General features: G+C 62.8%; 2 protein-coding genes across 3 annotated transcripts in view; one reads left to right on the top strand and one right to left on the bottom strand.

The window, feature by feature from the left end:
* Nucleotides 1-27,819, top strand: part of IFT140 (intraflagellar transport 140) — a 99,596-nt gene that overhangs the window by 53,717 nt on the left and 18,060 nt on the right. For both annotated transcript variants that reach the window (XM_062180996.1, XM_062180997.1), the window contains exon 18: nucleotides 417-616. In XM_062180996.1, coding sequence (XP_062036980.1) covers nucleotides 417-616 — 200 coding nt within the window. The remainder of the gene's footprint in view (nucleotides 1-416; nucleotides 617-27,819) is intronic.
* Nucleotides 3,057-26,874, bottom strand: TMEM204 (transmembrane protein 204). The gene is made up of 3 exons (XM_062181002.1): nucleotides 25,983-26,874; nucleotides 13,092-13,247; nucleotides 3,057-3,777 (listed from the first exon to the last, which is right to left on the bottom strand). The coding sequence occupies exons 1-3, from the start codon at nucleotides 26,260-26,262 to the stop codon at nucleotides 3,533-3,535; spliced, it is 681 nt and encodes a 226-aa protein (XP_062036986.1). The 5' UTR covers nucleotides 26,263-26,874; the 3' UTR covers nucleotides 3,057-3,532.

Raw genomic sequence — 27,819 nt, 5'->3', positions numbered from 1 at the left:
TGAAAAACAGTGGAGTTGTTACCCCCAGGTCATCGTTTGGGAAAATTGTTAATTGTCGGAGACCTCACAGATACTATGCATGTCTGACTTGGTGGCCTACCACTCATGAAAAGTCTTTGTGGTTTACAGAATGGCCTGGGGGTGGAAGTATTGTAGCCGTGTTTAACAGCTGAAAACTGGATGTTGCGTCTCACACCAGTCCCCACATGTCAGCCTTAGTTCCCTCTGATCTCAGCCAGAGCCAGAGCTGCAGTCACCTGCAGTGAACCTGAGTGTTTTCATTGCTGGGCAGGGGCTTCAAGGCCACATCTGTCTGTGGACTTGGACCCCCTGCCTCACGATGTGGACCAAGAGCACAGGTGCAGGCGTCGCCTTGTGCCTGAACCGACAACTGAATGGGGCCCTTTGTCTTTTAGCCCGGAGAAGCAGACAAAGAAGACAGGGCGGACTCGGGGTATCACTGCACACCCCAGGTGGTGATCAGGAGGCCCCTGCGGGACTTCGTGGGGCTGGAGGACTGTGACAAGCCCACTCGGGACGCCGTGCTCAACTTCAGCTTCTCTGTCACAGTCGGGGACATGGACGAAGCTTTCAGGTCCATCAAACTCATCAAGAGGTAAGGACTCCCTGCCCCGAGTCGTTAAAGGGCACTGGGCACACCTCTTGGCCCCTCGGCTTCCTGTAGGCCTTCCTTCTAAACCAGATGACTGAACCATTGGGCCTTCGGTGGCCACGTGATCCTGGGGAAGTTCGTGGCGCTCGGCTCAGCGGGCGCTGCCAGCACGTAGGGGGTGCTGTGCTGCACACCTGGCATGGGCAGCTTGGAACCGGCTTCTTGACCTCCTGGGTGCCGGAAGCCTCTTGGGCTGTGGTTAATTGTTTGGATTTATTTTAGTGTGTTCTGGGTGCTTCTCGTCAGACGCATTACAGTAGTAAAATGTTGCTAAAGCCTGTTCCTCTGTGGGTAATTGCTCCTGAACAGAAACATTCTGATAAAGGCAAACACTAAACCAGCCAAGTGACAACAGTTGAAAGTGCTCTGAAAGTTACGAGAGGCCTGGCCATCAGCGTCCTCTCCTGGGAGCAGCCGGGAGTTCTGTGTGAGAGCATTTGGCAGGTGGTAATTTACCAAGGGGAGACAACCCGCGGAAGCACGGCGGTGACGTGGGAGGGAAGCTGTGCCTGCAGTGAGCCCTGCGCCCTCTCCGTGACGGTCTCTGTGACATGAGTGCCTGCCCTGTTCCGAGACTGGCCAGCCCTCTGCTCCATCCAGGAAGGCCTTTCCCACACCGGCCAGGGTTCTGGAAATGAGCCAGGGAGACTTTGCACCTAACGTAAATGCGATCGCGACTGTACTGACCACATGGCCAGGTTAGCGCTGTGGTGGGTATTTAGCTGTGTGCATGATGGAGTGTCTTCATTACTCCATTTTTCTTGTAAAAGTTTGCAGTATTCTTTTATTCCATCGTTCTTTTATGCTTACCAGAGGAATGACAGTAAAATCCTTGTAAGAAAAAAGCCGAGCAGGAGGCAAGTGAGAGGAGGACGTGGGTGTCCATGGGCTGACCGTGCACGGGAAGCTGGCTGTTCCCGTGCCACGTGCTGGGTGTCAGGAATGGCCGGTCTACGGTGGCTTTTCAGTCGTGGTTAGTTGTGGTGTTTGAAAGCACTGACCGTTCACCATTGATTCTGACAAATGATTCAGACAACTGCCTGGAGCAGGATGGGGCTCCGATCCTAGAGGCCTGCCCAGTGCCCTTTAACTGAGCGCCTGGCGCTGGCCAGAGGGTGGAAAGCAGCAAAGCAAGACGTTACAAGGAGCAGTGGTGGCCTGGGCCTCACTCCTGGCTCCGGGCTTTACCCATCAGCACCAGTGTCAGTCCGTTCTTCCATCAGAAGCCAGAAATGGTCCTGCCTCCCAGTGACCCAGGTCAGGTATGCCCTAGTCAAGGGAGACGTCCAGGCTGGGAACCAAGGTTGTGCTTACAGTGGTGGTTGGGCAGCCCTGAGGTCCAGGGTCTGCAGCTCTTAGATGTTGCCTGGCCAGCCTGGGGATCTCTGGCATACCCCTTCCTACAGATGCAGGGACAGCACAGCCTGGTGCCCACCAAGACTTCACCTCCGCGGAAGACACATTAAGACTTTTCTTGGGGCCCAGTGCCATGGCACAGCAAGTTAAGATGCCACCTGCAATGCCAGCATGTCCTCTGAGTGCTGGTTCAAATCCCAGCTGCTCCACTTCCAAGCCAGCTCCCTGCTAATGCACCTGAGAAAGCAGCGGAGGACGGCCTGAGTGCTTAGGGCGCTGCCTCCAAGGCAGGGGAGCTGATGGAGCTCCTGGCTGCTGACTTTGGCCTGCTTCATCCCTGGCCGTCGCACACATTGGGGAGTGAAGCAACAGATGGAACACCTCTCTTCCTTTTGTTTACTGTAGCTCTGCCTTTCAAATTAATAAATCTTGAAAAGATTTGGGGGGGAGTGAACCAAGTTCCTTAGAAAAAAAATTTTGAGGTTTATTTCTTTATTTGAAAGACAGCATCAGAGAGAGAGGAAGAGACAGAGATCTTGCATCCACTGAGTTTACTCACAAAATGCCCACAATGGCCAGAGCTGGGCCAGGCTGAAACTAGGAACCAGGAACTCCATCCTGGTCCCCCAGGTGCACGGCAGGAGCCCATCATCCTCTGCCTCCGCAGGCACGTTAGCTGGAGTGGGGTCTGGAACAAGCAGCCAGGTCTCACACCAGCACTGTGATGTGGGTCCAGTGTGGCCGGTGGCCCCCAGCACCCAGTGCCCACCCCTCCTTGGAAATCGTTCCTTACAGGCAATAGCCTGCCTTCCTGCCCCGGGGAGGGGGCCACTGTGACCATGGCCTTCAGAGGCCGGGGCACACGGACTTCCGAGAAACAGGAAGAGGGGCGGGCGCTCGACTGGTCTTCAGAGCTCACCTGACCCCTTCGCTGTGTCAGCCAGTGAGGACCACAGAAAGCAGATGCAGTTCTTTCCCCGTGTGGCAGTGTAGACGAACAGAACACAGTTTGAGACAGGTAGGAGGCTTGCATTTATTTTAACTTAGAAAAATAATCAGGAACAGAACATACTACTAACACAGGTCTGTCCCAGAACCATTACTGTCTGGTTATAAATCCTGATTCACCAAGGAATACCATGAACCATCAACAAAACCTTCCTGGGTGTTTTGCTTTACCAAAGTAAATACAACCGGGGATGCTCTCTCGGCAGATGCAGAATAAATTAACCCCAAACCAAGCAGAGAGCAGGGCAGCCACGCCACCACCTCACCTGTTCAGATTCCAGGGTGGATCCACCCTCAGAACGCGCCTGGCTGGGAAGCCGTGTCAGAGTGGGGTGGCACCCGTGATACATAGACATAGAACATACACATGGGGAGCGTCGTGAATGTGCTGTGTCCCACAGCGGCGTGCGTGGTGACCCACACTCACCCACTGCGCAGGCGGTGAGGAGACTGTCCGTGCCAGTGGCTACTCGGGTGCAGCCTGAGAAGGGCGACTCAGCACGGGGACTCCACGTAGTCGTTGTCCAGCCCGCGGCGAAACCGCGCCGTGAGGGAGCGGCTGATGACGATGACGCGGGGCGCCATGCAGTCCTCTCTCCGGTGCAGAATGTTCCAGATGAGCATGGCAGCCGCCAAGGTGGCCAGGAGGCAGGCGCCGATGTTCAGGTAGCAAGACCAGGCCAGGTTGGTGTACGGGCCGATTCTGTAGAACGTCACCAGTCCGATGACAAGGACGAAACCTGCAGACAGAAGAGAAGCATGCCTAGAGCCTTTCTCACCCCAGAACCTCTGGCCATAGCCCACCCAAGGGGCCGGTCCGACTTCCTCCTAACCCGTGTCCTGCTGGACTGGAGGGTGAGCCCGTTTGTGTTGTCACTGGGCCCTGCGTGGGCTCTCAGAGCCTTTGGGCTGAGGCTGTGGAGGGCCGGCCTGTGTCAGCTTCGTGGGGCGGAGCCTTTGGGCCTGGCCGTCCCTGTGGGGTGGCGGAGTCAGGCTCTTCCCTCCACCAGCACCGGCGCCGACCCCCAGACAGACCCATAGGGATTGTGTCCAGTCCATTCCTGGCTTTTGTAAATGTCCGCTTGGTTCAAAGTGAAAGCAGACAGCTATTTTTTCTGTCTTAGAGACAGCTCATCTCGTGTCCGCCCTGGTCCACATCTGTGTTCATCAGGGTTTTCTTGTCTGTAGCTTTTGCTTTCAGAGGAAGTAGGGATTTCCTCTCAAGACTCGAGAGCTGGAGCCTGCGTGCGGGGGCACAGCTGGGCAGCTCCCGCTCAGTGTCTGGCCTCTTCTGTCACTTCTGCTGGGAGCTGTGGCTCTGGCACGTCCCTCCCTCCCTCCTGTGCCCCTCCTTTCTCTGCAAAGTCTGGGTTCTGGGCAGGGGCGGCGGGGCAGCGTGTTCACCCTAGTCAGTGGTTGACCCCACGGTCACACCCACTCCAGAGATTTGAGATGACAAGTTCTCGCTATTACAGGAAACGGCGTTCACGCCCAGGACACGTTGTAGGCTGCCAGGGCGCTACGGTGTGGCTGAGGGATAGAACCCTGGGCAACTGGAAACCCAAGCCCCAGGGGCAGAAGGGACTGCTAGGGACTGCCCAGGAGGCTAGCCACATGGCCAGGGACATCGGGTGAATCAAGGCTGCACCAGAGTTGGGCACTAGCTGCACCCCTTCCTGCAGCTTCTCCTGCAGTGACCATGTCCCCACATTCTGACCTGCAGCCCAAGCGGGCCTGGATTGAACTCACTAGCACCTCTCAGACCCATGTGCGTCCCTCCCCAGCCTCTGCCAGGCTGAGCACCCCATCCCCGTCTCCCACCTGGCCAACACGTGGTTCACACTGGTCCCTCCTCAGGAAACTAAGCCGTGCACACCCTGTATGGCCCCACAGGGCAAGCGGGGAGGGAGGGTAGCAGGCCTGATCTTTGGGAACGCATTGTGGCACAGCAAGTGAAGCTGCCACCTGCGACACTGGTATCCTGTTGTTTGGAGCACCGGCTTGAGTCCCGGGTGCTCGGCTTCCAGGCCAGCTCCCTGCTGATGTGCCTGGGAAGGCAGTGGAGGACGGCCCAGTGCTTGTGCCCCTGCACCCGTGTGGGGGACCAGCAGGAAGTTCCTGGCTCCTGGCTTTGGCCTGGCCCCGCTGTGACTGTTGCAGCATTTAGGAAGTGAACCAGCAAATGGAAGATTTCCATCTCTCTCTCCCCCCCCCCTCCCCTTCTCTATCCCTGTCTGACACTCTGCCTTTCAAATCTTAAAAAAAAAAAAAAAGCTGGAGCTGTTGCAGTGGCCCCAGCCCCTGTCCCGCAGTGGCCTTCATCACCATGGAAGACAGGAGAAGTAGCCTCCTGGGGCCTGCAGGGCCATCTCTGAGCAGGGTCCAGCCCTCCCAGAGCTCCACTGCCTGGCACGGGGTCAGCCCGCACCACTGACAGAGACCCCTGGAGACTCACAGACGTGAGGACGTGGCTGGAGGAGCCCACCCTAAACCTTCTGGAGTAGTTGGAATCGCACTCTCCCGTCAGATCACCGACATCTGGAAGGACACCACAGCAGCGCAGTGCAGTGCCACACGGGATCTTTCAGTCACTTGGCCGGAGGACAGTGGGATGAGCTCCTGCACACTCAGGCGCTGCCGAAATCCCGGCTAGACAGGTGAGCTCCCAGCAGCCAGCAGGCGGCGTGAGCAGCGTGTCCCCCTCGGCAAGTCTGGCGGAGGAAGTCACGAGGACGCCACTTCAGCCGCAGGCTCAGCCCTGCCAGCTTGTGGGGAAGATGTAGGGAGAAGGAGAAGCTCCCGGCGCGGGAGGACGGCCGCCTCCAGGGAGGAGCTGGCTTCGTGCGCATCCTTACAGTCGCAGGAGCACATGTGTGTTTTATCAGTTCCTTTGTGTGTCACACACACAATAAAACTTCTAAAAAGACTGGAGTGCACTGAATTTTAGGTTCCCCTCTTAAGAGGCACTTCCGGGAGGGGCGTGGCTGCACAGGATGTGCTTGGAGGCTTCTAGGCCTTCGGCAGTGCCAACCTTGCCCAGGGCATTGATGCGCATGACATGTGTCTCCCACAGCCGCGCCACGAACTTCATAAAACACGGATCACATCTCCCACAGTGCTCAAGACGCCCGGGGCTCCCCGTTACTGTAGATGACTTGGACTCCGTGCTGCAGCCTGCCAGTCCTGCCTGGCCCCACTGCCGTGCCGCCGCGTGCCAGCCCCATTCCCTGGTCTCACGTGTGAAGGCCGCCCACTGGGCTTTGCCTTGACCAGCCCTGGGGAGCAGTGAGCTCCCTCCTTGTCCTGACCCTTCAGCGTTTAGTTAGAGTTGAGTTGGCCTGCCTCACGGCGCTCAGCCCTCTGGCTGTCCCTTACCTTCCTTCCTTCGCCCTCTGGAGAGCAGACTCCCCTGGCCTGGGGCCTCGGGAATTGCTGGCTGCGTGGGTACTTGCAGGCAGATCCAAGCAGAGAGAGCAGGCCCCGCTGGCCCTGAGGGAGCTGACACCAGGTTTGTGGGAGGCCGTGTTGGCTGCCTCGGTTACCTCTGACTGCTCGTGCACAGACCTACTCAGGCGCCAAGGGAGCACACGGCAGTGGGGTCAGTGTGCACAGACGGCTGGGGTGCCGCTGGCCTGCCCTGCAGAGCTGGCGGTCTTGCTGGGGCGCCACCGAGATGGGACTCATCGCTGTGCTTGGGGGAGCCTGGGAGTGAGGCAGGGGACACCCTCCCCGGCGGGGCCTTGCCACACAGGAAGCTGCAGTTAGACAGTGACCTTTGTCAAGTCCCTCAGGCCACCATGAGGAGGCCCAGCCTCGGAGCAGGATACAGGGTGCAGGCCAGGAAAGCAGCGTCCTCTGGCCCTGTGCATTCCCCAGTGTCTCAGGGCTTCCCGCCTGTGCAGTTACACTGTTTATAAAATATTTATTTATGGGGCTGGCATTGGGGCGTAGCAAGTAAAGCCGTGCCTATAGCACTGGCATCCCATGTGGGCACTAGTTCAAGTCCCAGCTGCTCTGCTTCTGATCCAGCTCCCTGATAATGTGCCTGGGAAAGCAGTGGAGGACGGCCCAAGTTTCCTGCACCCATGTCCCACATGGGGGACCCAGAAGAAGCTCCTGGCATCTGCTGGCCCAGCGCTGGCCAGGTGCCAGGAATTCCACATAGGTCTCCACTGTGGGAGGCCGGGGCCCAAGCACTTGGACCTCACCTGCTGCCTCCCAGGCATGTCAGCAGGAAACTGTTGGAGGTGGAGCAGCTGATACAAGGTGAGGGTACTCCAGGTGGCGGTTTAACCTGCTGTGCCACAGTGCCCACCCCACTGTTGACACTGTTGTTACTCATTAAGATCGGTATCCTATGTTTTTGAAAACACAGCAGGCTATTTTAATCATTTTATCCTATTTATTACTTTACCACCAAGGTTAGCTGTTACGCTGACCATGAACCCAGGCAAAGCTTTTAGAGCACACGCCAGCTTCTGAGGGCCAGTGCTCATGTAGGATGAGAGTAGGGGCCGATGCTGTGGCGTAGCCTGGAAGCTGCCACCTGCAACACCGGCATCCCATATTGGCACTGGTTCCCGCCCAGTCTGCTCCATTTCCAATCCAGCTCCTTCCTAATGGCCTGGGAAAGGCTGGGCTCCTGCCACCCACGTGGGAGACCTGGATGAAGCTCCTGGCTTTGGCCTGGCCCAGCCCTGGCTGTTGTGGCCATCTGGGGAGTGAACCAGAGGATGGAAAATCCTCCCCCGGCCCAACTCTGTGCCTTTCAAATAAATCTTTGAAAAGGAAAATCTGAAAGGCTGCTCTGGGCACAGCACGTGGGTGAGAGAAGGAGCGGCGCAGACCGCAGGGTGTGGCCACCTCCTCCTCAGCTGCAGGGGAGCAGGATGCCAAGAGGAAGGTGAACGTGGAGCCCGACATCCGGCACCTGCTATAAAGCAGGAGAGCTCGAGCCAGGCCACCGCCTCACTTGTCAGTCTTGAGGGCTGCTGTCAAAGACGCGGCGAGAAGCGGCTCTGGCCAGGTTCGGGGTACGGTTCTGGGTGTCACCCTGCTGCAGCTTGGGGTGCGTTCGGACGCCGTGCCTCACTGGGCATTTTCCTCCCTGTGCAGTGGACAGGAAAATCCCGTGTGTATCTTGCACGAAAACAGTTAAAATTTCACATTTGCATTACTTCCTGTTTTGCTTTGGTTCAGCTTGGAACACAGGTAGACGGAGAAAGCGCTGGTGAATGAACCTTCGCGCTCACCAGTGAGACCTGGCGCCCCAGAACCTGGGGAAAAGTGGGCACACAGCAGGGTTGTGCTGATGGGGCTGCTCAGGGACAGGTGTGGGAGACACGGCTGTCAGTACAGCAGAGCGGCTGTGAGCTGGGGAGACGTGGTCTGAGGGGTCTTCCCGTGTTCCACGTGCAGGTGGTGGGAAAACCAAACACAGGAAGCAGAGCGCGCGGCGTCTGCCCGCTGCCTCCTGGCATGGCCGGACAGCTGCACCGTGCCGGGCTCACCGTTCTGAAACACAAGTAGCCTCTTCCTCTCCTGAACTTCTGTCTGCGGGGAGCTAGGAAGGAGACGCAGGCAGAGGCTGGCTTGGCTCTGACTTTTACATTCTGCCGCCGCCTTTGCCCTGAGGTTCCGCCTCCCACAGCTCCGCAGCGACGTGAAGCTGTTCGCCGGGACACAAACCTGGGAGCGGGAGTTGGAGCAAACACTGGATCCTACACAGGGAATCGGTTCCATGTTGGTGGAGCTCAGTCGCCAAAGCAAACAGTCTCTTCCTGTGCGCCGGCCGCGGGCGTGTGAATTACAGCTCAGCCGGCACAGTGCCCCCTTCCTCTCGTGTTTCCTTCCTGCCCGCTTCCTGGGGCTCCGGCTGCTGTCACAAGGCCTTCCTTTCTGAGTGACCGTCAGACACACACACACAAACACACAGGCAGCATCAGTGGAGACCCCGGGGCTGACCCCGGCTGCCTTTCCTAAGGCTGCTCTCCAGCAAGGGAGTTGCTGGGGCCACGAGCCGCGTGGCTGCCTCACCGCGCCGGCAGAGAAAGCGGCCACTGGCCTCTCACCGCCCGTGCTGGGCGTCTTCCCGCATTTGTAAGCAGTCAGATGGTGGTGATGGACAGATTCTCCCTTGAGGGAGAGGTTTGAGGGAACAGTGGGAGGCAGTGCGAGCCCGACGTGGAAGAGGGTGGGTTGGAAGGAAGCCAGCAGGTGCAGGTCAGGTACAGACTGATGCTTGGGCTGTGGGTGCCAGAGACGAGTGATCCGCAGCAAGCAAATGCTGGTTGATTTGCAAAGACAAAGCCTTCTGTATTCCCAGAAGATCCCCGTCTGAAACAGAACCCTCACCCGTTCGCCAGGTGCCAGTTCAGCAGATGTCGATCAGCCTCCTGAGCACGTGGGGCTGACGGACTCACCCGTGAGGGCGCGGAGGCCACAGGTTCATCTTGGCGTGTGTGTGTGTGTGCGTCGGAGCGGCCCCGGCTGCAGACGGGAAGCGAGGGCGTGAGGCCAGGGAGGCTGTGGGTGGCTTTGGACCCACGTCCTCGGTGAGTCCCCTTCGAGTCGCTGTTCTGGAGCTTGTGAGGCCGCGAGTCGTGAGGAGTGAGCTGGCTGGGCGGGAGGCTCCAGCCTGGAGCCTGTGCCTTGTGTCCAGGTGACCCTGAGCTGTCACGTGCCAGGCTGGACCAGCCGAACTGCGAGCATTCGGGAAACAGAGAAGGGCGAGCTCATCCACTTGCGAGAACCAGGGCTCTGAGGCTAGCACCAGGCTCGGGCCTGCAGTTAGCTTCCGCTGAGAGACTTGAAAACCAGCTCTTTGTTGGAGGATGTCCCCGGGGGAAGCCACGTGCCCCTGAGAAGGCAGCTCGGACTGAGGCAGATCCGTCGACGCCTGTAACCCAGCTGCACTCCCACGTCCCTGCGTCGCCGGGAGACCAGTTGGCACAGCCTAAGGCACCACTTCTAGGGCCCCTGATGTAGTGCGTGGGATTTTGGGGGCTGTACGCCACCATTTCCCAAAACGTGGATTCTAAGAATTACAGGCATAATGGGGATGGAAGAGAGACGTTTTTAAAGGCGGAAGTGGGCTCTGGCCACCCAGTGTGGAGTGGCTGGGAGAGGACACCCACGCCAGCAGGTCCACTCGCTGGTTACAGACCCTGTCTCCCTGTCTCACTGCTCTCCAGCTTCCTCTGGGATGGTGAGCACACGGCGGGGGGCCAGGGCAGCAACCAGGCTCCCGTGGCTGTGGGTGCTGTGCAGAGGGGCGTGGTCTGCTGCTCCCACCAGGGCCACCAGATGGACTGATAGATGGGGTGTGCCCTGGAAGGGCCTCAGGAGGGAGAGACAGGAGGCCTGGGCACTCCGTCCCTACTGTGGCACCATCTCACCAAGAGAAGGGGAGGAATGATGGCAAGGAGTGGCCCAGAGCCGCTGCCCACTGACCGGAGGACAGTCAGAACCTCTGGCCTGGCCGCCCGCCCCTGGGGACCCGGCAGGTGCTGCTGCTTCCCCGCTTGTCACGGGGAAGGCTCGGGCTTCGTGTGAGGCCTTGGGACAAGAGACAGGAGTGCCTTCACCTTTAAGGTAAAATGAAATTAGGCTTGGAAAGTCCTGCAGAGAAATTGGAACGCCTGTTGCAGGTGGCGGCCTGTGTTACCTGCAGTGAAGCCTGTGACAGGGCTGGCGTGGTGGATTTGGCCCCCAAACGGCGATGGCACACAGTTCCCCGCTCCCAAAAGTCACCACAGCCTGAGGGGCGTGAGGTGCTCCTCTGACAAACCGGGCTGGCACTGAGGTCGGCCTGGTGCCCAGAGGCGTCCACGGCTCGAGCGCAGCCCAGCCCAGCCCAGCCCCACCTCCCCAGAGCGTTCCATCGCTAGGTTTCTTGCCGGCTTCCAGGCCCTCGAGCGAGCCGGAGGCACCATTTTCCCTGCCTCTGCCGTGCCCCTTCTCCCCGCCAGCCGCCCCACCTCGCGGGGCTGGGCCCAGGGCTCGAGGCCGCTTGCACAACAGGTAATAGCAGGCGTTTCCTCGTCCTGTGACAGGACATCCCGGCGCCCTGCAGTCTCCCCCTGGCTGTCTAAAACAGACCCGGGCACAGGAAAGAACCAGCTCTAAAATTAGCCGCGCGATAGAAGAAAGGCACACAGCCGCCCTCTGTACTGTTTGTCAATGAAGCAGGCCTAAACAGGCCGCTGCATTTCCTCTGTGGCCAAACAGACCCGGGGGCGGGGGGGGTGCGCGGAGGAGCAGCAGCCCGCGCCGCGCTCCGGCTTCTGGCCTTCTGCCCCGGCCTCCACCTGTCCGACAGCTTGCGCAGGGCTGGGTCTGACCACTGCAGAGGTGGTGCCGGCCGCAAAGCAGTCAGGAGAGGGGGGCCCGGGCCTGCTCGCCTCACACCCTGCTTCCCAGGACGGGTCCTCGTCAGCTCCACTTCCACAAGGAGAGACTTCCCTCAGCCCAGTCTTGTCCTGAGGCCCCGACCTGCAGGACGTGAGCTGTCGTCTGAGCCAGGGGAGGCGGGGGTCCCTGCACGACCACCTTGCTGGAAGGAGTCATCTTCAGAATCGGCAGCTGTTACTTCTGCTTCTTTTATGTCACTGGACTGTCTTCTTCAAACCCAGCTTTTCCAATCACGTTTTCCAAATCTTCTGTTTCTGTCTTTAAGGGGTGGTGCGCCAGCAGGTCATGTGCAACGGGTGGATATTGATTAAGAAAGGGGAACAACATTGCTTTGTGCCGTGGCCCCAGGGTCAGCAGAGGGCAAGGTGGTAGCTTCCGTAAACCTGTGATGTTGCGGGGGACACCCACAGTCACGGAGCGGATGGGGCAGAGCTCCCCCGTCTCCTTGGTTCTCGAAGCGGTCAGAAGCGGGCAGCTGTTACCCTGGGCCCTCAGTCAGGTAACAGACTCAAGCTCACGTCGGTAGTGACAGATCCCGGTGCACCTCCAGTTTCTGCCACACCCATCCGTGCCCTCCTGCCAAGGAGAGACGCCGCAGTTCCCCCTTCCGATCTCTGACGCGGGCGCGGCAGGACTCACCCAGGGTCACACCCCTGCCCATTCTATTCATAGCGCTGCTTCCTGACTCCCACCTGGCGCTTCCCAGCACAGGAACGCCTGCCACAGCCTCTCAGCCACTCTGGAAATGGCGTGTCCCAAGGAAGACAAGGGCCCAGGCCCATTTTTCCTCGAGAGATTCACTTCAGACTTCCTGCCGCTTCCTCCTGGGGACTGCGCACTCGCGCAGGGAAAGGCAGTGTCGGCTGGGAGCTCGCCACACCTGTGCTCCCGAGGCTGCTGTTCCCCACCCCACCCCGCATCGGGGGTCCCAGGGCAGACACCACCCGCGGGGTCATGGCTGGACAGCTGCCACAACTCGTCCAGAGCGCCCCAGGTTCCCCAGTTCCACGCCGCCTCCCTCTCCCTGGAGAGACGATGAGGCGTCCCCCACAGGGGCGGGCCCCAGGGCCTCCCCTCTGACACCGCGGACCTTGCTGTGGCCCTGCTGTCTGTGTCTGTATTCATCCGGGACGTGGCGTGTGTGCGCCTGACTGTCCACGTGGGCCTGCGGCACGTTAGCCTGTGTACCTCGCCCTGTGCTGCTCACCAGAAGGGGCCCAGGAAGCTGACGGACAGCGCATCCCGTGCCCTGGGGCCGCAGGGGCCACGTTGGGGCTCCCCGCTCTGTGCCCAGCACAGGCTGCACATCGCCGACGCCCATATGCGTCAGTGCCAGGGCAGGAACATGAGCAGTGGTGGCAAAGCGCACACCACATGTGCCAGCGCTGCGGGGAGCGTGGGAGGGGTGCGGCAGGTGTGTCCTCCGTGGTTCTTGGCTCTGTGTGTGCGCCTCTTCTGTGTACAGTGACGTGGAAGATGAGCCCACGATGAACCCTGCAGCCCCCTCAGGCCTGGTCCATCCATGGCCTCACTTGGAAGTGAACCCTGCACTCCCCTCCAGGGCCCCCAGTGCCAGGCGGGAGCCCAGGAGCCCTGTGTCCTAATGGCGGCGCGGGGCAGCCTCTGCCTGCCCAGTACTTACTTGCCAGCTGGAACGCAGCAGCCATGGCCTCCTCCCAGCACTGGGACTCGGACGACAGCAGGGGCAGGCCCGTCAGCCCCAGGATGAAGGTGAGCTGGCCTGCAGCGAGGGCCGCCGTGGCCATCATGTTGCAGGCGCGCATCATGTCGAACTGCACTGCGGGTGGGAGCAGAGGAAAGGCGGGTCAGCGTGGGAGTCAGGCGCCTGGCCTGGTCGTGTCCCTGGTCTCTGCTGCACCTCGGGAAAGGTGGTGGGCGCTCAGGGCCTCATCTGAGCAGAGCCTTCTGGAGGTCCCTGCGTGGGCCCTGTGCTGCCCAGGCCTCTTCCTGACCACTCGGCTCGCCACGGCCCCTGCGTCCCTGCTGGGACGGCCTTTCGCTGCGGTTCTTGTCTCGTGGGCAGAGCCGTTCCCCGGTCTGAAGCAGGCTGCCGAGGCCCCAGTGTGGTGGGTTGAGCGTGGAAACGCAGGCCCCCAGCACCGGGGCTCCCGGCCCCACGTTGGTGTCCCTGCTGACCAGCTCATGTTCCAGTCAGTGTTGTACCTCCCTCCTTATGCAGGGGTGTGGCCTTCAAACACTCATCTGGGCCAGTCGCAACCCGCAGGGCAGCTGCCAGACCCAGGCTACTAAACCTGACATCCCCCGGGGCCCCTCTGGGTCACTCCTGGCCCTGGCCCCTTCTCTACTTCTGTACTCTGCGACGGCCCACACCCTGCACCAGGAGCCAGACAGGCAGGGGACACGGACAGGAGGGTGGGGAGGACAGAGCTGTCACCTGGTCCCAGAGGGAGGGGTGAGGCTCCCAGGCCCAGGGCTGGGCGAGGGGGAATCTTTGTTCTCCCCCAGGGAAGCCTTGCCTGGGAGCCTCGCTGATGCCACGAGACAGGAGCTCGCAGGTGGACAGAGCCGTGAACAGCCCTGAGATGTCACCACTGAGGGGAGGCAAAGCCTCGTCCCACCCTGGCCTCCATTTCTGGGCGGCCCGGTCTGCAGGGATCAAAGGTAGAAACTCCGGTTCCCAAAACTGAGTCATCTGGTGCCGAGAGGACGCTGACGTCCCTTGAAGTGTCCAGGTGCTCCCCAGGCAAATCCATGCAGGAGTCTAGAGGGAGCAGCGGGCGAGTTTCAGACTCGGTCGCCGAGCAATGTGAGGCTCGGTGGTGCCCACGTTCTTACTGCAGCACCTGGTTCAGGGCCTGCTCTGCCCCCAGATCCGGCCCCTGCTTCCGTACACCCTGGGGGGCCGCAGTGATGGCTCGAGTGCTTGGGCACCGGACACCCCCACGGGAGACCCAGAGTCCGAGGCTCCTCCTGTCGTCTGGCCCAACCCTGGCTGCTCTGGGCGTCTGGCAGTGCACCAGTGGAGGATGGAAGATACATCTCTCCCTCTCCCTCTCCCTCCTTCTTCTCTCCCTCTCTCTCTGTCACTCTCTCTCCCTCTCTCATTCTCTCCTTCTCCCTCTCTCTCTGTCTGTCTGTCTGTCTCTCTCCTTTCTGGGTCTCAGCACAGCCTCTGCCCTTAGTGGAGCAGCAGCCCCTTCTCCCCACTGGGTTTTCCCAACGGGCTCTGCTGCTGAGCAGCTGAAAGTTTGTGTTCTTTGGTCTTCAAAGCAACCACGAGACATATCCTCTGAAGTCGCCGGGAACCGACACTGCGGTGTCTAAGAAGGCTGGGCCGGGGGCTTGGCTGGCGGTCACGATGTCAGGATGCTCGCGCCCCACCTCCGTGGGCCTGGTTTGAGTCTCCACTACTTTGCTTCTGAAGCAGCTTCTTGCCGGTGTGCACCGTGGGAGGCGGCAGGTGGTGGCTGACGTGCTTGGGTTCCTGCCCGACGAGGGAGGCCAGGAGTTCGCAGCCTGGCTGGCAGCTTCTTGCCGGTGTGCACCGTGGGAGGCGGCAGGTGGTGGCTGACGTGCTTGGGTTCCTGCCCGACGAGGGAGGCCAGGAGTTCGCAGCCTGGCTGCTGCAGGCATTTGGAGAGTGGACGAGTAGATGGGAGCTCACTGACTCTTCCCGTCTCAGAGGCAGGGAGACCAGGGGCCAAGCAGGCCGGCCTGGAGATGGAGGGGCTGGGTGCGGCACGGCCTCAGCAGGGGTGTGGCACCGGCTTCCCGAGCAAGCTGAAGAGAGGAGCGCAGACCGGGGGGGCTTGGAACTGTCGCGCCTTGGTGTGTCGGCAGGGGCGCCAGATACAGCACGTGGCGGTGTGTGGCCTACAGAGCCCCTCGCATGCTCACCTCCCTCAGAGCCGGGAGAGTGAGGCCTGCGCGGTGTGGAGGACGGGAGCCCGTTGCCGGATCCCTCATGGCTGCTCGTGTGGACCCTGCGCTGGCCTGACGTGATGGCACGGGTGCCGAAGGCCAGACTCGTATGGGCGTGTGCCCCGGAAGGCTCCTCTCAGGCCTGTTGGAAGACTGCCCCTGGGGGTTGCATCCCCTTGACTTTGGTCTGTGACCAGTTCTGCTGTCTCTCTGACCTGACCGTCTGGACACTGAAAGGTGGCAGAGTAGTCAGGTCACAGCCGGCGCCGCAGGACCTCAGTGAGTGGGGGCTGGGCCGTAGGGAGGGACGGGGCCCAAGCGCTGGGCACTGTGGGGGCTGCTGTCGGTGCAGGGACCCCTGTCCTGTCCCTCTGCCCTCAGCTCTGCCCACCCGTGTACCTCGGCTGCAGCCGTGGTGGAGGCTCTGCGGGTCCCCTGTAGACCGCCTCAGGCCCTCGCGGTCACCAGGTCCCTGTGGAGTCATGGGGAGCCTCCCACGGGCCACACTCCGCATGAGATGGGTGCTCCCAACTAGCTGCCCCGGTTCCCCAGCCCACGGCAGCCCTTCCTGCTTCTCTGCCAGGCACAAGGCCCTAGGGAGCATCCTGACCATGCTCGTCCCTGTGAGAATGTGGCCAAGCAGTGTGTGCAGCCCAGGTGTCAGGAGCGCTCACCTGGGCCACATCGGGGGTGGGGGCCATTGCTCGGGGCCACCTGAGGCGGGATGGACCCCCTTGGGAGCACGGGGCTCTGCCCAAGACTCGGGTACCTGCTCTCCATTCTCATGCTGCCTCCTTCAAGAGAGACTGGGGCGCCAGACAGGACGCCCGTCGGTCACGGCAAAACTAAATAGGTGCAGAAGATGAGACAAAATGAGAGCCAGAGAGTGCGCTGGACCTCGGGCCTCCTGGGCGGCCCAGGCTCACGCAGGGAGAGTTGCTGACCGTGAGTAGGTGTCTGGTTGCTACAGGCTGCAGAAAAGCCCACTGCTGGGGAAGTCCCCCGTAGCCCCTTAACGTGATGAGGGAGCGGCACAGGGTGGGGCCTGGGCACAGGAACCCAGGAGCGTCCCCTGACCTGGCATGACTTGAAAGCCCAGTGCACCAGGCCCTGTAGACAGTGTCAGAGGGGACCGCACACGCATCCCTGTCTTCAAAGAGCATGTCCACACCCACGGCCTGCAGGGTGTCTGGGAGCTCAGGGCAGTGTTGGGGAAGAGGCAGAGTGGGTGCCCCCTCTCCCCCAGTCCCAGCTGGTCCTCGGATGAACAGAGCGGTGCCCCGCCTGTCACTCCACCTCACCACAGCTGCTCCTCGGATGCACAGAGCGGTGCCCCGCCTGTCACGCCACCTCACCACAGCTGGTCCTCAGAACAGAGCGGTGCCCCGTCTGTCACTCCACCTCACCACAGCTGGTTCTCGGATGAACAGAGCGGTGCCCCGTCTGTCACTCCACCTCACCACAGCTGGTCCTCAGAACAGAGCGGTGCCCCGTCTGTCACTCCACCTCGCCGCAGCTGGTCCTCGGGACAGAGCGGTGCCCCGTCTGTCACTCCACCTCACCACAGCTGGTCCTCAGAACAGAGCGGTGCCCCGTCTGTCACTCCACCTCACCACAGCTGGTCCTCAGAACAGAGCGGTGCCCCGTCTGTCACTCCACCTCACCACAGCTGGTCCTCGGAACAGAGCGGTGCCCCGTCTGTCACTCCACCTCACCACAGCTGGTCCTCGGAACAGAGCGGTGCCCCGTCTGTCACTCCACCTCACCACAGCTGGTCCTCAGAACAGAGCGGTGCCCCGTCTGTCACTCCACCTCACCACAGCTGGTCCTCAGAACAGAGCGGTGCCCCGTCTGTCACTCCACCTCACCACAGCTGGTCCTCGGAACAGAGCGGTGCCCCGTCTGTCACTCCACCTCACCACAGCTGGTCCTCGGGACAGAGCGGTGCCCCGTCTGTCACTCCACCTCACCACAGCTGGTCCTCAGAACAGAGCGGTGCCCCGTCTGTCACTCCACCTCACCACAGCTGGTCCTCGGAACAGAGCGGTGCCCCGTCTGTCACTCCACCTCACCACAGCTGGTCCTCGGGACAGAGCGGTGCCCCGTCTGTCACTCCACCTCACCACAGCTGGTCCTCAGAACAGAGCGGTGCCCCGTCTGTCACTGCACCTCACCACAGCTGGTCCTCAGAACAGAGCGGTGCCCCGTCTGTCACTGCACCTCACCACAGCTGGTCCTGGGATGAACAGAGCGGTGCCCGTCTGTCACTGCACCTCACCACAGCTGGTCCTCGGGTGAACAGAGCGGTGCCCCGTCTGTCACTCCACCTCACCACAGCTGGTGCTCGGAACAGAGCGGTGCCCCGTCTGTCACTCCACCTCACCACAGCTGGTCCTCGGAACAGAGCGGTGCCCCGTCTGTCACTCCACCTCACCACAGCTGGTCCTCGGGACAGAGCGGTGCCCCGTCTGTCACTCCACCTCACCACAGCTGGTCCTCGGGACAGAGCGGTGCCCCGTCTGTCACTCCACCTCACCACAGCTGGTCCTCGGGACAGAGCGGTGCCCCGTCTGTCACTCCACCTCACCACAGCTGGTCCTCAGAACAGAGCGGTGCCCCGTCTGTCACTGCACCTCACCACAGCTGGTGCTCGGAACAGAGCGGTGCCCCGTCTGTCACTGCACCTCACCACAGCTGGTCCTCGGAACAGAGCGGTGCCCCGTCTGTCACTGCACCTCACCACAGCTGGTCCTCGGAACAGAGCGGTGCCCCGTCTGTCACTCCACCTCACCACAGCTGGTCCTCGGAACAGAGCGGTGCCCCGTCTGTCACTCCACCTCACCACAGCTGGCCCTCGGAACAGAGCGGTGCCCCGTCTGTCACTCCACCTCACCACAGCTGGCCCTCAGAACAGAGCGGTGCCCCGTCTGTCACTCCACCTCACCACAGCTGGTCCTCGGATGGACAGAGCGGTGCCCCGTCTGTCACTCCACCTCACCACAGCTGGTCCTCGGATGAACAGAGCGGTGCCCCGTCTGTCACTCCACCTCACCACAGCTGGTCCTCGGGACAGAGCGGTGCCCCGTCTGTCACTCCACCTCACCACAGCTGGTCCTCGGGTGAACAGAGCGGTACCCCGTCTGTCACTCCACCTCACCACAGCTGGTCCTCGGAACAGAGCGGTGCCCCGTCTGTCACTCCACCTCACCACAGCTGGTCCTCAGAACAGAGCGGTGCCCCGTCTGTCACTCCACCTCACCACAGCTGGTCCTCGGATGAACAGAGCGGTGCCCCGTCTGTCACTCCACCTCACCACAGCTGGTCCTCGGAACAGAGCGGTGCCCCGTCTGTCACTGCACCTCACCACAGCTGGTCCTCAGAACAGAGCGGTGCCCCGTCTGTCACTCCACCTCACCACAGCTGGTCCTCGGGACAGAGCGGTGCCCCGTCTGTCACTCCACCTCACCACAGCTGGTCCTCGGATGGACAGAGCGGTGCCCCGTCTGTCACTCCACCTCACCACAGCTGGTCCTCAGAACAGAGCGGTGCCCCGTCTGTCACTGCACCTCACCACAGCTGGTCCTCAGAACAGAGCGGTGCCCCGTCTGTCACTCCACCTCACCACAGCTGGTCCTCAGAACAGAGCGGTGCCCCGTCTGTCACTCCACCTCACCACAGCTGGTCCTCAGAACAGAGCGGTGCCCCGTCTGTCACTCCACCTCACCACAGCTGGTCCTCAGAACAGAGCGGTGCCCCGTCTGTCACTCCACCTCACCACAGCTGGTCCTCAGAACAGAGCGGTGCCCCGTCTGTCACTGCACCTCACCACAGCTGGTCCTCAGAACAGAGCGGTGCCCCGTCTGTCACTCCACCTCACCACAGCTGGTCCTCGGATGGACAGAGCGGTGCCCCGTCTGTCACGCCACCTCACCACAGCTGGTCCTGGGATGAACAGAGCGGTGCCCGTCTGTCACTCCACCTCACCACAGCTGGTCCTCGGGTGAACAGAGCGGTGCCCCGTCTGTCACTCCACCTCACCACAGCTGGTCCTCAGAACAGAGCGGTGCCCCGTCTGTCACTCCACCTCGCCGCAGCTGGTCCTCGGAACAGAGCGGTGCCCCGTCTGTCACTCCACCTCACCACAGCTGGCCCTCGGATGGACAGAGCGGTGCCCCGTCTGTCACTCCACCTCACCACAGCTGGCCCTCGGGGCGGGACTGGAGCCGGCCGTGCCCTCAGCCCTGCGCTCAGATGGACGATGCTGTGTGTTTGGCCCGGCATTGCACAGGCAGTGAGGCCGAGGCGTGAGGGAAGGTGTTCACCCTGAGCGGCCTGATGCGTCTGGGTGTCAAGACGCGAGTTTCTACCGCTGAGATCGTGAGTGGGATTTTGTGTGAGTGTCCGCTGGCTGGGTGACAGGCTTGACCTGGGCGCTGGCCGGTGAGAGCTGCGCAGTTGGCTGGCTGGCGTGGCGTGTCCGTGGCCCCGCCGTGGGGCTGACTCCGTGGAGGCCAGCCCCCTGGGTTGCCGTGTTTGTTCTCAGGGAAGGCTAATCTGCACGGCTCGGTTCACTCCCTGTGTGAACACAGTTTGTTGGCAGTTTTATCTGCAGCCAGAGTTCAGCTTCAGTTGGTTTTCCTTGGCTTGGTCTCGGCTCCGGTCAGAGGTTCCCGGTGTCCAGGTGTGAACAGATTCCTGCTGCTCTGATGCACGGAGGTCTGCTGCCTGCCAGTGCCGCATCCACGCAGGGGAGGATGTGGAAGGGCTCAGGTGGTCGGGGAGGAGCCGCAGGTGCAGGCAGGGGAGAGGGCTGCCGAGGCTGCCACGGGCCCACAGCTCATGGAGTCCTTGTGTGTCCTGACGGGCCCTGGGGGTCGATGGGCAGCTACCCCACTTCCCAGAGTGTGACAGAGAGGCCAGTGCTGGTCGCAGGGTGCTGTGATAGCTGGGTTGCCAGAAGCCCCCAGGATCCTGACCCCACCTCCCAGGAACCCTGAGGCCCCCAGGCCACGTGAAGTCCCCACCCATAGGAGAAGCTCCCAGCCTGGGTTCTTGCTCAGGACAACCAAAGAAGCCAGAGGGAAGTCTGTCCCAAGGAGCGACCCCGCCAGCAAGTGTGGCTGCGTTCAGCTCCTGAGCGCGAGTGAAGAGACCTTGAAATAATGCACAGGCTTTGGTCTGTGCACAGAGGCGCTGCTGTAGCCCACACATCCCTGGCTGTGCAGTGTGGCCCGGGGGCCTTCGCCCCCTTTGGTCCGTGCACAGAGGCGCTGCTGTAGCCCACCTTTCCCTGGCTGTGCAGTGTGGCCCGGGGGCCTTCACCCGCTTTGGTCCGTGCACAGAGGCGCTGCTGTAGCCCACCTTTCCCTGGCTGTGCAGTGTGGCCCGGGGGCCTTCACCCGCTTTGGTCCGTGCACAGAGGCGCTGCTGTCGCCCACGCGTCCCTGGCTGTGCAGTGTGGCCCGGGGGCCTTCACCCGCTTTGGTCCGTGCACAGAGGCGCTGCTGTAGCCCACCTTTCCCTGGCTGTGCAGTGTGGCCCGGGGGCCTTCGTCCCCTTTGGTCCGTGCACAGAGGCGCTGCTGTCTGCCCACCTTTCCCTGGCTGTGCAGTGTGGCCCGGGGGCCTTCGTCCCCTTTGGTCCGTGCACAGAGGCGCTACTGTCTGCCCACCTTTCCCTGGCTGTGCAGTGTGGCCCGGGGGCCTTCGTCCCCTTTGGTCCGTGCACAGAGGCGCTGCTATAGCCCACCTTTCCCTGGCTGTGCAGTGTGGCCCGGGGGCCTTCGTCCCCTTTGGTCCGTGCACAGAGGCGCTGCTGTCTGCCCACCTTTCCCTGGCTGTGCAGTGTGGCCCGGGGGCCTTCACCCGCTTTGGTCCGCGCACAGAGGCGCTGCTGTCTGCCCACCTTTCCCTGACTGTGCAGTGTGGCCCGGGGGCCTTCACCCGCTTTGGTCCGTGCACAGAGGCGCTGCTGTCGCCCACGCGTCCCTGGCTGTGCAGTGTGGCCCGGGGGCCTTCGTCCCCTTTGGTCCGTGCACAGAGGCGCTGCTGTCGCCCACGCGTCCCTGGCTGTGCAGTGTGGCCCGGGGGCCTTCGTCCCCTTTGGTCCGTGCACAGAGGGGTTGCTGTCTGCCCACGCGTCCCTGGCTGTGCAGTGTGGCCCGGGGGCCTTCGTCCCCTTTGGTCCGTGCACAGAGGCGCTGCTGTCTGCCCACCTTTCCCTGGCTGTGCAGTGTGGCCCGGGGGCCTCCACCCGCTTTGGTCCGTGTACAGAGGCGCTGCTGTCTGCCCACCTTTCCCTGACTGTGCAGTGTGGCCCGGGAGCCTTCACCCGCTTTGGTCCGTGCACAGAGGCGCTGCTGTCTGCCCACCTTTCCCTGGCTGTGCAGTGTGGCCCGGGAGCCTTCACCCGCTTTGGTCCGTGCACAGAGGCGCTGCTGTCTGCCCACCTTTCCCTGGCTGTGCAGTGTGGCCCGGGAGCCTTCACCCGCTTTGGTCCGCGCACAGAGGCGCTGCTGTCTGCCCACCTTTCCCTGGCTGTGCAGTGTGGCCCGGGGGCCTTCGTCCCCTTTGGTCCATGCACAGAGGCGCTGCTGTCGCCCACGCGTCCCTGGCTGTGCAGTGTGGCCCGGGGGCCTTCGTCCCCTTTGGTCCGTGCACAGAGGCGCTGCTGTCGCCCACGCGTCCCTGGCTGTGCAGTGTGGCCCGGGGGCCTTCGTCCCCTTTGGTCCGTGCACAGAGGCGCTGCTGTCTGCCCACGCGTCCCTGGCTGTGCAGTGTGGCCCGGGGGCCTTCACCCGCTTTGGTCCGTGCACAGAGGCGCTGCTATAGCCCACCTTTCCCTGACTGTGCAGTGTGGCCCGGGAGCCTTCACCCGCTTTGGTCCGTGCACAGAGGCGCTGCTGTCTGCCCACCTTTCCCTGGCTGTGCAGTGTGGCCCGGGGCCTTCACCCGCTTTGGTCCGTGCACAGAGGCGCTGCTATAGCCCACCTTTCCCTGGCTGTGCAGTGTGGCCCGGGGGCCTTCACCCGCTTTGGTCCGTGCACAGAGGCGCTGCTGTCTGCCCACCTTTCCCTGACTGTGCAGTGTGGCCCGGGAGCCTTCACCCGCTTTGGTCCGTGCACAGAGGCGCTGCTATAGCCCACCTTTCCCTGGCTGTGCAGTGTGGCCCGGGGGCCTTCACCCGCTTTGGTCCGTGCACAGAGGCGCTGCTGTCTGCCCACCTTTCCCTGACTGTGCAGTGTGGCCCGGGAGCCTTCACCCGCTTTGGTCCGTGCACAGAGGCGCTGCTGTCTGCCCACCTTTCCCTGGCTGTGCAGTGTGGCCCGGGGGCCTTCGTCCCCTTTGGTCCGTGCACAGAGGCGCTGCTATAGCCCACCTTTCCCTGGCTGTGCAGTGTGGCCCGGGGGCCTTCACCCGCTTTGGTCCGTGCACAGAGGCGCTGCTGTCTGCCCACCTTTCCCTGGTTGTGCAGTGTGGCCCGGGGGCCTTCGCCCCCTTTGGTCCGTGCACAGAGGCGTTGCTGTCTGCCCACGCGTCCCTGGCTGTGCAGTGTGGCCCGGGGGCCTTCACCCGCTTTGGTCCGTGCACAGAGGCGCTGCTGTAGCCCACCTTTCCCTGGCTGTGCAGTGTGGCCCGGGGGCCTTCACCCGCTTTGGTCCGTGCACAGAGGCGCTGCTGTCTGCCCACCTTTCCCTGGCTGTGCAGTGTGGCCCGGGGGCCTTCGTCCCCTTTGGTCCGTGCACAGAGGCGTTGCTGTCTGCCCACCTTTCCCTGACTGTGCAGTGTGGCCCGGGGGCCTTCGTCCCCTTTGGTCCGTGCACAGAGGCGCTACTGTCTGCCCACCTTTCCCTGGCTGTGCAGTGTGGCCCGGGGGCCTTCGTCCCCTTTGGTCCGTGCACAGAGGGGTTGCTGTCTGCCCACCTTTCCCTGGCTGTGCAGTGTGGCCCGGGGGCCTTCACCCGCTTTGGTCCGTGCACAGAGGCGCTGCTGTAGCCCACCTTTCCCTGGCTGTGCAGTGTGGCCCGGGGCCTTCACCCGCTTTGGTCCGTGCACAGAGGCGCTGCTATAGCCCACCTTTCCCTGGCTGTGCAGTGTGGCCCGGGGGCCTTCACCCGCTTTGGTCCGTGCACAGAGGCGCTGCTGTCTGCCCACCTTTCCCTGGCTGTGCAGTGTGGCCCGGGGGCCTTCACCCGCTTTGGTCCGTGCACAGAGGCGCTGCTGTCTGCCCACCTTTCCCTGGCTGTGCAGTGTGGCCCGGGGGCCTTCACCCGCTTTGGTCCGTGCACAGAGGCGCTGCTATAGCCCACCTTTCCCTGGCTGTGCAGTGTGGCCCGGGGGCCTTCACCCGCTTTGGTCCGTGCACAGAGGCGCTGCTGTCTGCCCACCTTTCCCTGACTGTGCAGTGTGGCCCGGGAGCCTTCACCCGCTTTGGTCCGTGCACAGAGGCGCTGCTGTCTGCCCACCTTTCCCTGGCTGTGCAGTGTGGCCCGGGGGCCTTCGTCCCCTTTGGTCCGTGCACAGAGGCGCTGCTATAGCCCACCTTTCCCTGGCTGTGCAGTGTGGCCCGGGGGCCTTCACCCGCTTTGGTCCGTGCACAGAGGCGCTGCTGTCTGCCCACCTTTCCCTGGTTGTGCAGTGTGGCCCGGGGGCCTTCGCCCCCTTTGGTCCGTGCACAGAGGCGTTGCTGTCTGCCCACGCGTCCCTGGCTGTGCAGTGTGGCCCGGGGGCCTTCACCCGCTTTGGTCCGTGCACAGAGGCGCTGCTGTAGCCCACCTTTCCCTGGCTGTGCAGTGTGGCCCGGGGGCCTTCACCCGCTTTGGTCCGTGCACAGAGGCGCTGCTGTCTGCCCACGCGTCCCTGGCTGTGCAGTGTGGCCCGGGGGCCTTCGTCCCCTTTGGTCCGTGCACAGAGGCGTTGCTGTCTGCCCACCTTTCCCTGACTGTGCAGTGTGGCCCGGGGGCCTTCGTCCCCTTTGGTCCGTGCACAGAGGCGCTACTGTCTGCCCACCTTTCCCTGGCTGTGCAGTGTGGCCCGGGGGCCTTCGTCCCCTTTGGTCCGTGCACAGAGGGGTTGCTGTCTGCCCACGCGTCCCTGGCTGTGCAGTGTGGCCCGGGGGCCTTCACCCGCTTTGGTCCGTGCACAGAGGCGCTGCTGTAGCCCACCTTTCCCTGGCTGTGCAGTGTGGCCCGGGGCCTTCACCCGCTTTGGTCCGTGCACAGAGGCGCTGCTGTCTGCCCACCTTTCCCTGGCTGTGCAGTGTGGCCCGGGGGCCTTCACCCGCTTTGGTCCGTGCACAGAGGCGCTGCTGTCTGCCCACGCGTCCCTGGCTGTGCAGTGTGGCCCGGGGGCCTTCACCCACTTTGGTCCGTGCACAGAGGCGCTGCTGTCGCCCACGCGTCCCTGGCTGTGCAGTGTGGCCCGGGGGCCTTCGTCCCCTTTGGTCCGTGCACAGAGGCGCTGCTGTCTGCCCACGCGTCCCTGGCTGTGCAGTGTGGCCCGGGGGCCTTCACCCCCTTTGGTCCGTGCACAGAGGCGTTGCTGTAGCCCACGCGTCCCTGGCTGTGCAGTGTGGCCCGGGGGCCTTCACCCCCTTTGGTCCGTGCACAGCGGCGTTGCTGTAGCCCACGCGTCCCTGGCTGTGCAGTGTGGCCCGGGGGCCTTCGTCCCCTTTGGTCTGTGCACAGAGGCGCTGCTGTCTGCCCACGCGTCCCTGGCTGTGCAGTGTGGCCCGGGGACCTGGATCCACTCGGGGTCGACCCCCCGGGCGCTTGCAAGGCTCAGTTTCTTTGCCTGTGAGATGGGGATGGCGTCCCCTGCTCAGGTGCTAAGCGCACGGCAGTTCACAGGCAGTGCTGCCTGGCTGATGGTTGCGCCCGGGTGTTCCTCGAGGATTTCCGGAACTCTCTGGAAGCCTTGTGTAGACCCATTGCCTGAGCCTGGGGTTTTCTCACAGACACGTCATCCTCAGAATATATTCTGATCCAGCCTTGAGACACGGGGCACCTTGCAGTGGAGACTGTGGGCCTGAAGGGTGGTCTCAGGGCAGGCTTTGGCTTCAGCAGATGCAGCCCCGCCGGGAGTCATCTTCCCTCCCGAGCACTCAGACCACTGTGCGCCAAGGGTCAGGGTCGCCACAGCCAGGGCAGTGGCTCCCCGTCCTCCCCCATTGCCCTCACTGCCCACAGCCGTAATGACCGTGACCACCGTGGGATGGAAGCCAGGACACCCACGTGTTCTCAGACCTCAGCATCTGTTGTCAACAAGGAAGAGAGTCCTCTGGGATGTGTAGCCAACCTTTGGCTCTGATTAACTCAGAGAGAGAGAGGGAGGGAGGGAGGGAGAGGGAGAGAGAGAGAGAGGGAGAGAGCGAGAGAGAGCGCGCGCGCACCATCTGCACACGATGAATTCCTGAAGACCAGAGGTGTACGCGAGGCTACAGAGCGGTCCTGTGGCTGTCGGGCTCCAGTCCCCTGAGAGACCCAGTGTCTGTCTCTCCCTCCCCCTCCCCTACCCCACAGAGACGAGCACAGGGCCCAGGCCTGGGGGGCTCACCGCCCTCACCTGCTCTCACGTCATCAACCTCGTGTCTGCCCTGGCCCCTCTGAAGGCAACAGAACCAGCGGACTTACGTTTGACGGTGCCTCGTGCCTCCTGGAAGCCTGCTGACTCGGAGCCCCAGCCCAGGGCCTCACAGTCCCGTGCGTCCACCTGCCCGGCTCTGGCCCCGGGGCTCGGGCCTCCCCGGCCCCTGTCCACCAGCCAGCAGGACCTCCACAGCCCCACGCTGCGCTTGCGCCCGTCCTCCAGCGTCTGGTACACCCAGTTGGGGGTGAAGGCTGCCACGTTGTTGAGGATGAGAGAGACGAGGGCCACCAGCACGGCGGTGGCCACGAGTTTCTGGACGGCCATGGCTGACCGTGGAGATGTCCGTTTCCGTGGGGAGAGCCCCAGTCCCAGTCAGCAGCTGTGCATCCAGGTGGGACGGAGACGTGGCTAGGGGCGGCTAGAGGACATCAGCGCTCATTCTTGGAGGCAGTGCGTGCAGCCCAGCCAGGCAGACGGGCGTCGCAGGCGTCCGAGGCCCATGGACGGCCCTGCCTTAGCCTCCCTCCTGCACTTGGAGCAGGGCCAGACCTGTGCTGAAGCCCGCGGCCTCGAGGCCCATCCCGGGGCGCGCAGGCAGGCACCAGCCAGAATCCAGAATTGTGAGCGCGCCGTCTTCCTGGGACGCAGGGGGTGGGGGGGGCTGCGTCCGGCGTGCGCCTCTTCTCCCCTGCAGCGGCAGAAAACAAAGTGACTCGGGAGACAGCGTGGGGTCGCCGGTCACGGTCACGCTCTGGACCGCTGGGCTCCCCGCAGGGCCGCAGGACAGTGCGGGTGGCGCCGCCTCTCTGCCGCCCGGGCCCTGTCCCGCTGCCTCCCTTTGCAGGAGTGGCAGGTCCTGGAAAGCAGAGCGCGGCCGCGGGGAAGTGCGTGTGCGCGGACGCGAGCTCGCGTCTTCCCCGTCTCCCAGCAGAGAGGAAATGGTTGTTTTTGAGGCTGTTTTTGGTGAGCTGGAGGGCGTAGCCAACTGCACAGCCAGCAGCCTGGGCGGCAGACGCGGACAGGATGTGCTTCCTGATGGGAAGGGCTGCTCTGCCTGCCTCCCCGCTGCCCCTCCCTGCCTTCCTGTCCCCAGGGAGAGGCAGGGAGGTGGGTCGGACCACACCATGTCACCTGTCGTTTCTGAGCTGCCCACCCTCGAGGGCAGTTCCTGTGCTGGGCCCATGGCCTGGGAACAGTGCAGACCCCGGGGCAGGCAGGGCCCTGAGGGCCGGGTGCCCCCCTTGGCGGGGCCCATGGCACGCCTGCCCCATCACAGGGACTCTGCAGCGGCAGACAGCGGTGGGAGGCCTTGCGGTGAGGCAGGGGCAGAGCGGGCTGGGGAGGCAGGGCGGGGCCGCACTTGGAGAAGCTCCTCGGGCAGGGGTGTCTTTGAGGTGGCAGCAAGGAGCCGGACTCTGGACACGGAGGGCCGGGGCCCCGGGGGAACTGAGGCCGCATGGACCCGGGAAGGGTCTAGGCAGGTCTTTCCACGTCAGTCCCACGGTTAAGTCCAGGGACCGGGGTAGGGTGTTCCCTGTTGTGTCCCGGACGCAGCGTGGGGATGCCTGTGTGCCAAGGACTGTCAGGCAGAAAGTGCCTGCCCCAATCCTGTGCTTGGCTCCCCCAGTCACTGCCCACGTGCAGCTCTGTGTGTGACGTGTACAGCCAGACCCCCACACACGCACACTGAGCTGAGCGTCCTAAAAGACAGGAGCTCTGGGCAGCCTTTGGCCAGTCCTGGGTCCTGAGGAGCTGGGCCCGTCGATGTCCTGAGAGACCTGCCCCATTCCAGGGTCCGTCACATCTTCAGCAGCTGGCCCGAGCTCCCCCTCCCCGCCCCTGCCTCTCTGTGCTGGGGCTGCACGAGGCCATGGGGCATGG

This window comes from Lepus europaeus, chromosome 21 (assembly GCF_033115175.1).
Source record: "Lepus europaeus isolate LE1 chromosome 21, mLepTim1.pri, whole genome shotgun sequence".
NCBI classification, from domain to species: Eukaryota; Metazoa; Chordata; class Mammalia; order Lagomorpha; family Leporidae; genus Lepus; species Lepus europaeus.
Note: the sequence above shows the minus strand (reverse complement) of the source record. Positions and strands in the feature narration are given on the sequence as shown.

What these genes read in the sequence shown, in the direction of transcription:
- TMEM204 (XM_062181002.1), bottom strand. Translation starts at nt 26,262, where the DNA reads ATGGCCGTCCAGAAACTCGTGGCCACCGCCGTGCTGGTGGCCCTCGTC. An exon ending in GGCACGAGGCACCGTCAAAC is followed by an intron (nt 13,248 to 25,982) that starts GTAAGTCCGCTG and finishes TCCCACCCGCAG; the next exon opens with TGCAGTTCGACATGATGCGC. An exon ending in TGCTGCGTTCCAGCTGGCAA is followed by an intron (nt 3,778 to 13,091) that starts GTAAGTACTGGG and finishes TTCTGTCTGCAG; the next exon opens with GTTTCGTCCTTGTCATCGGA.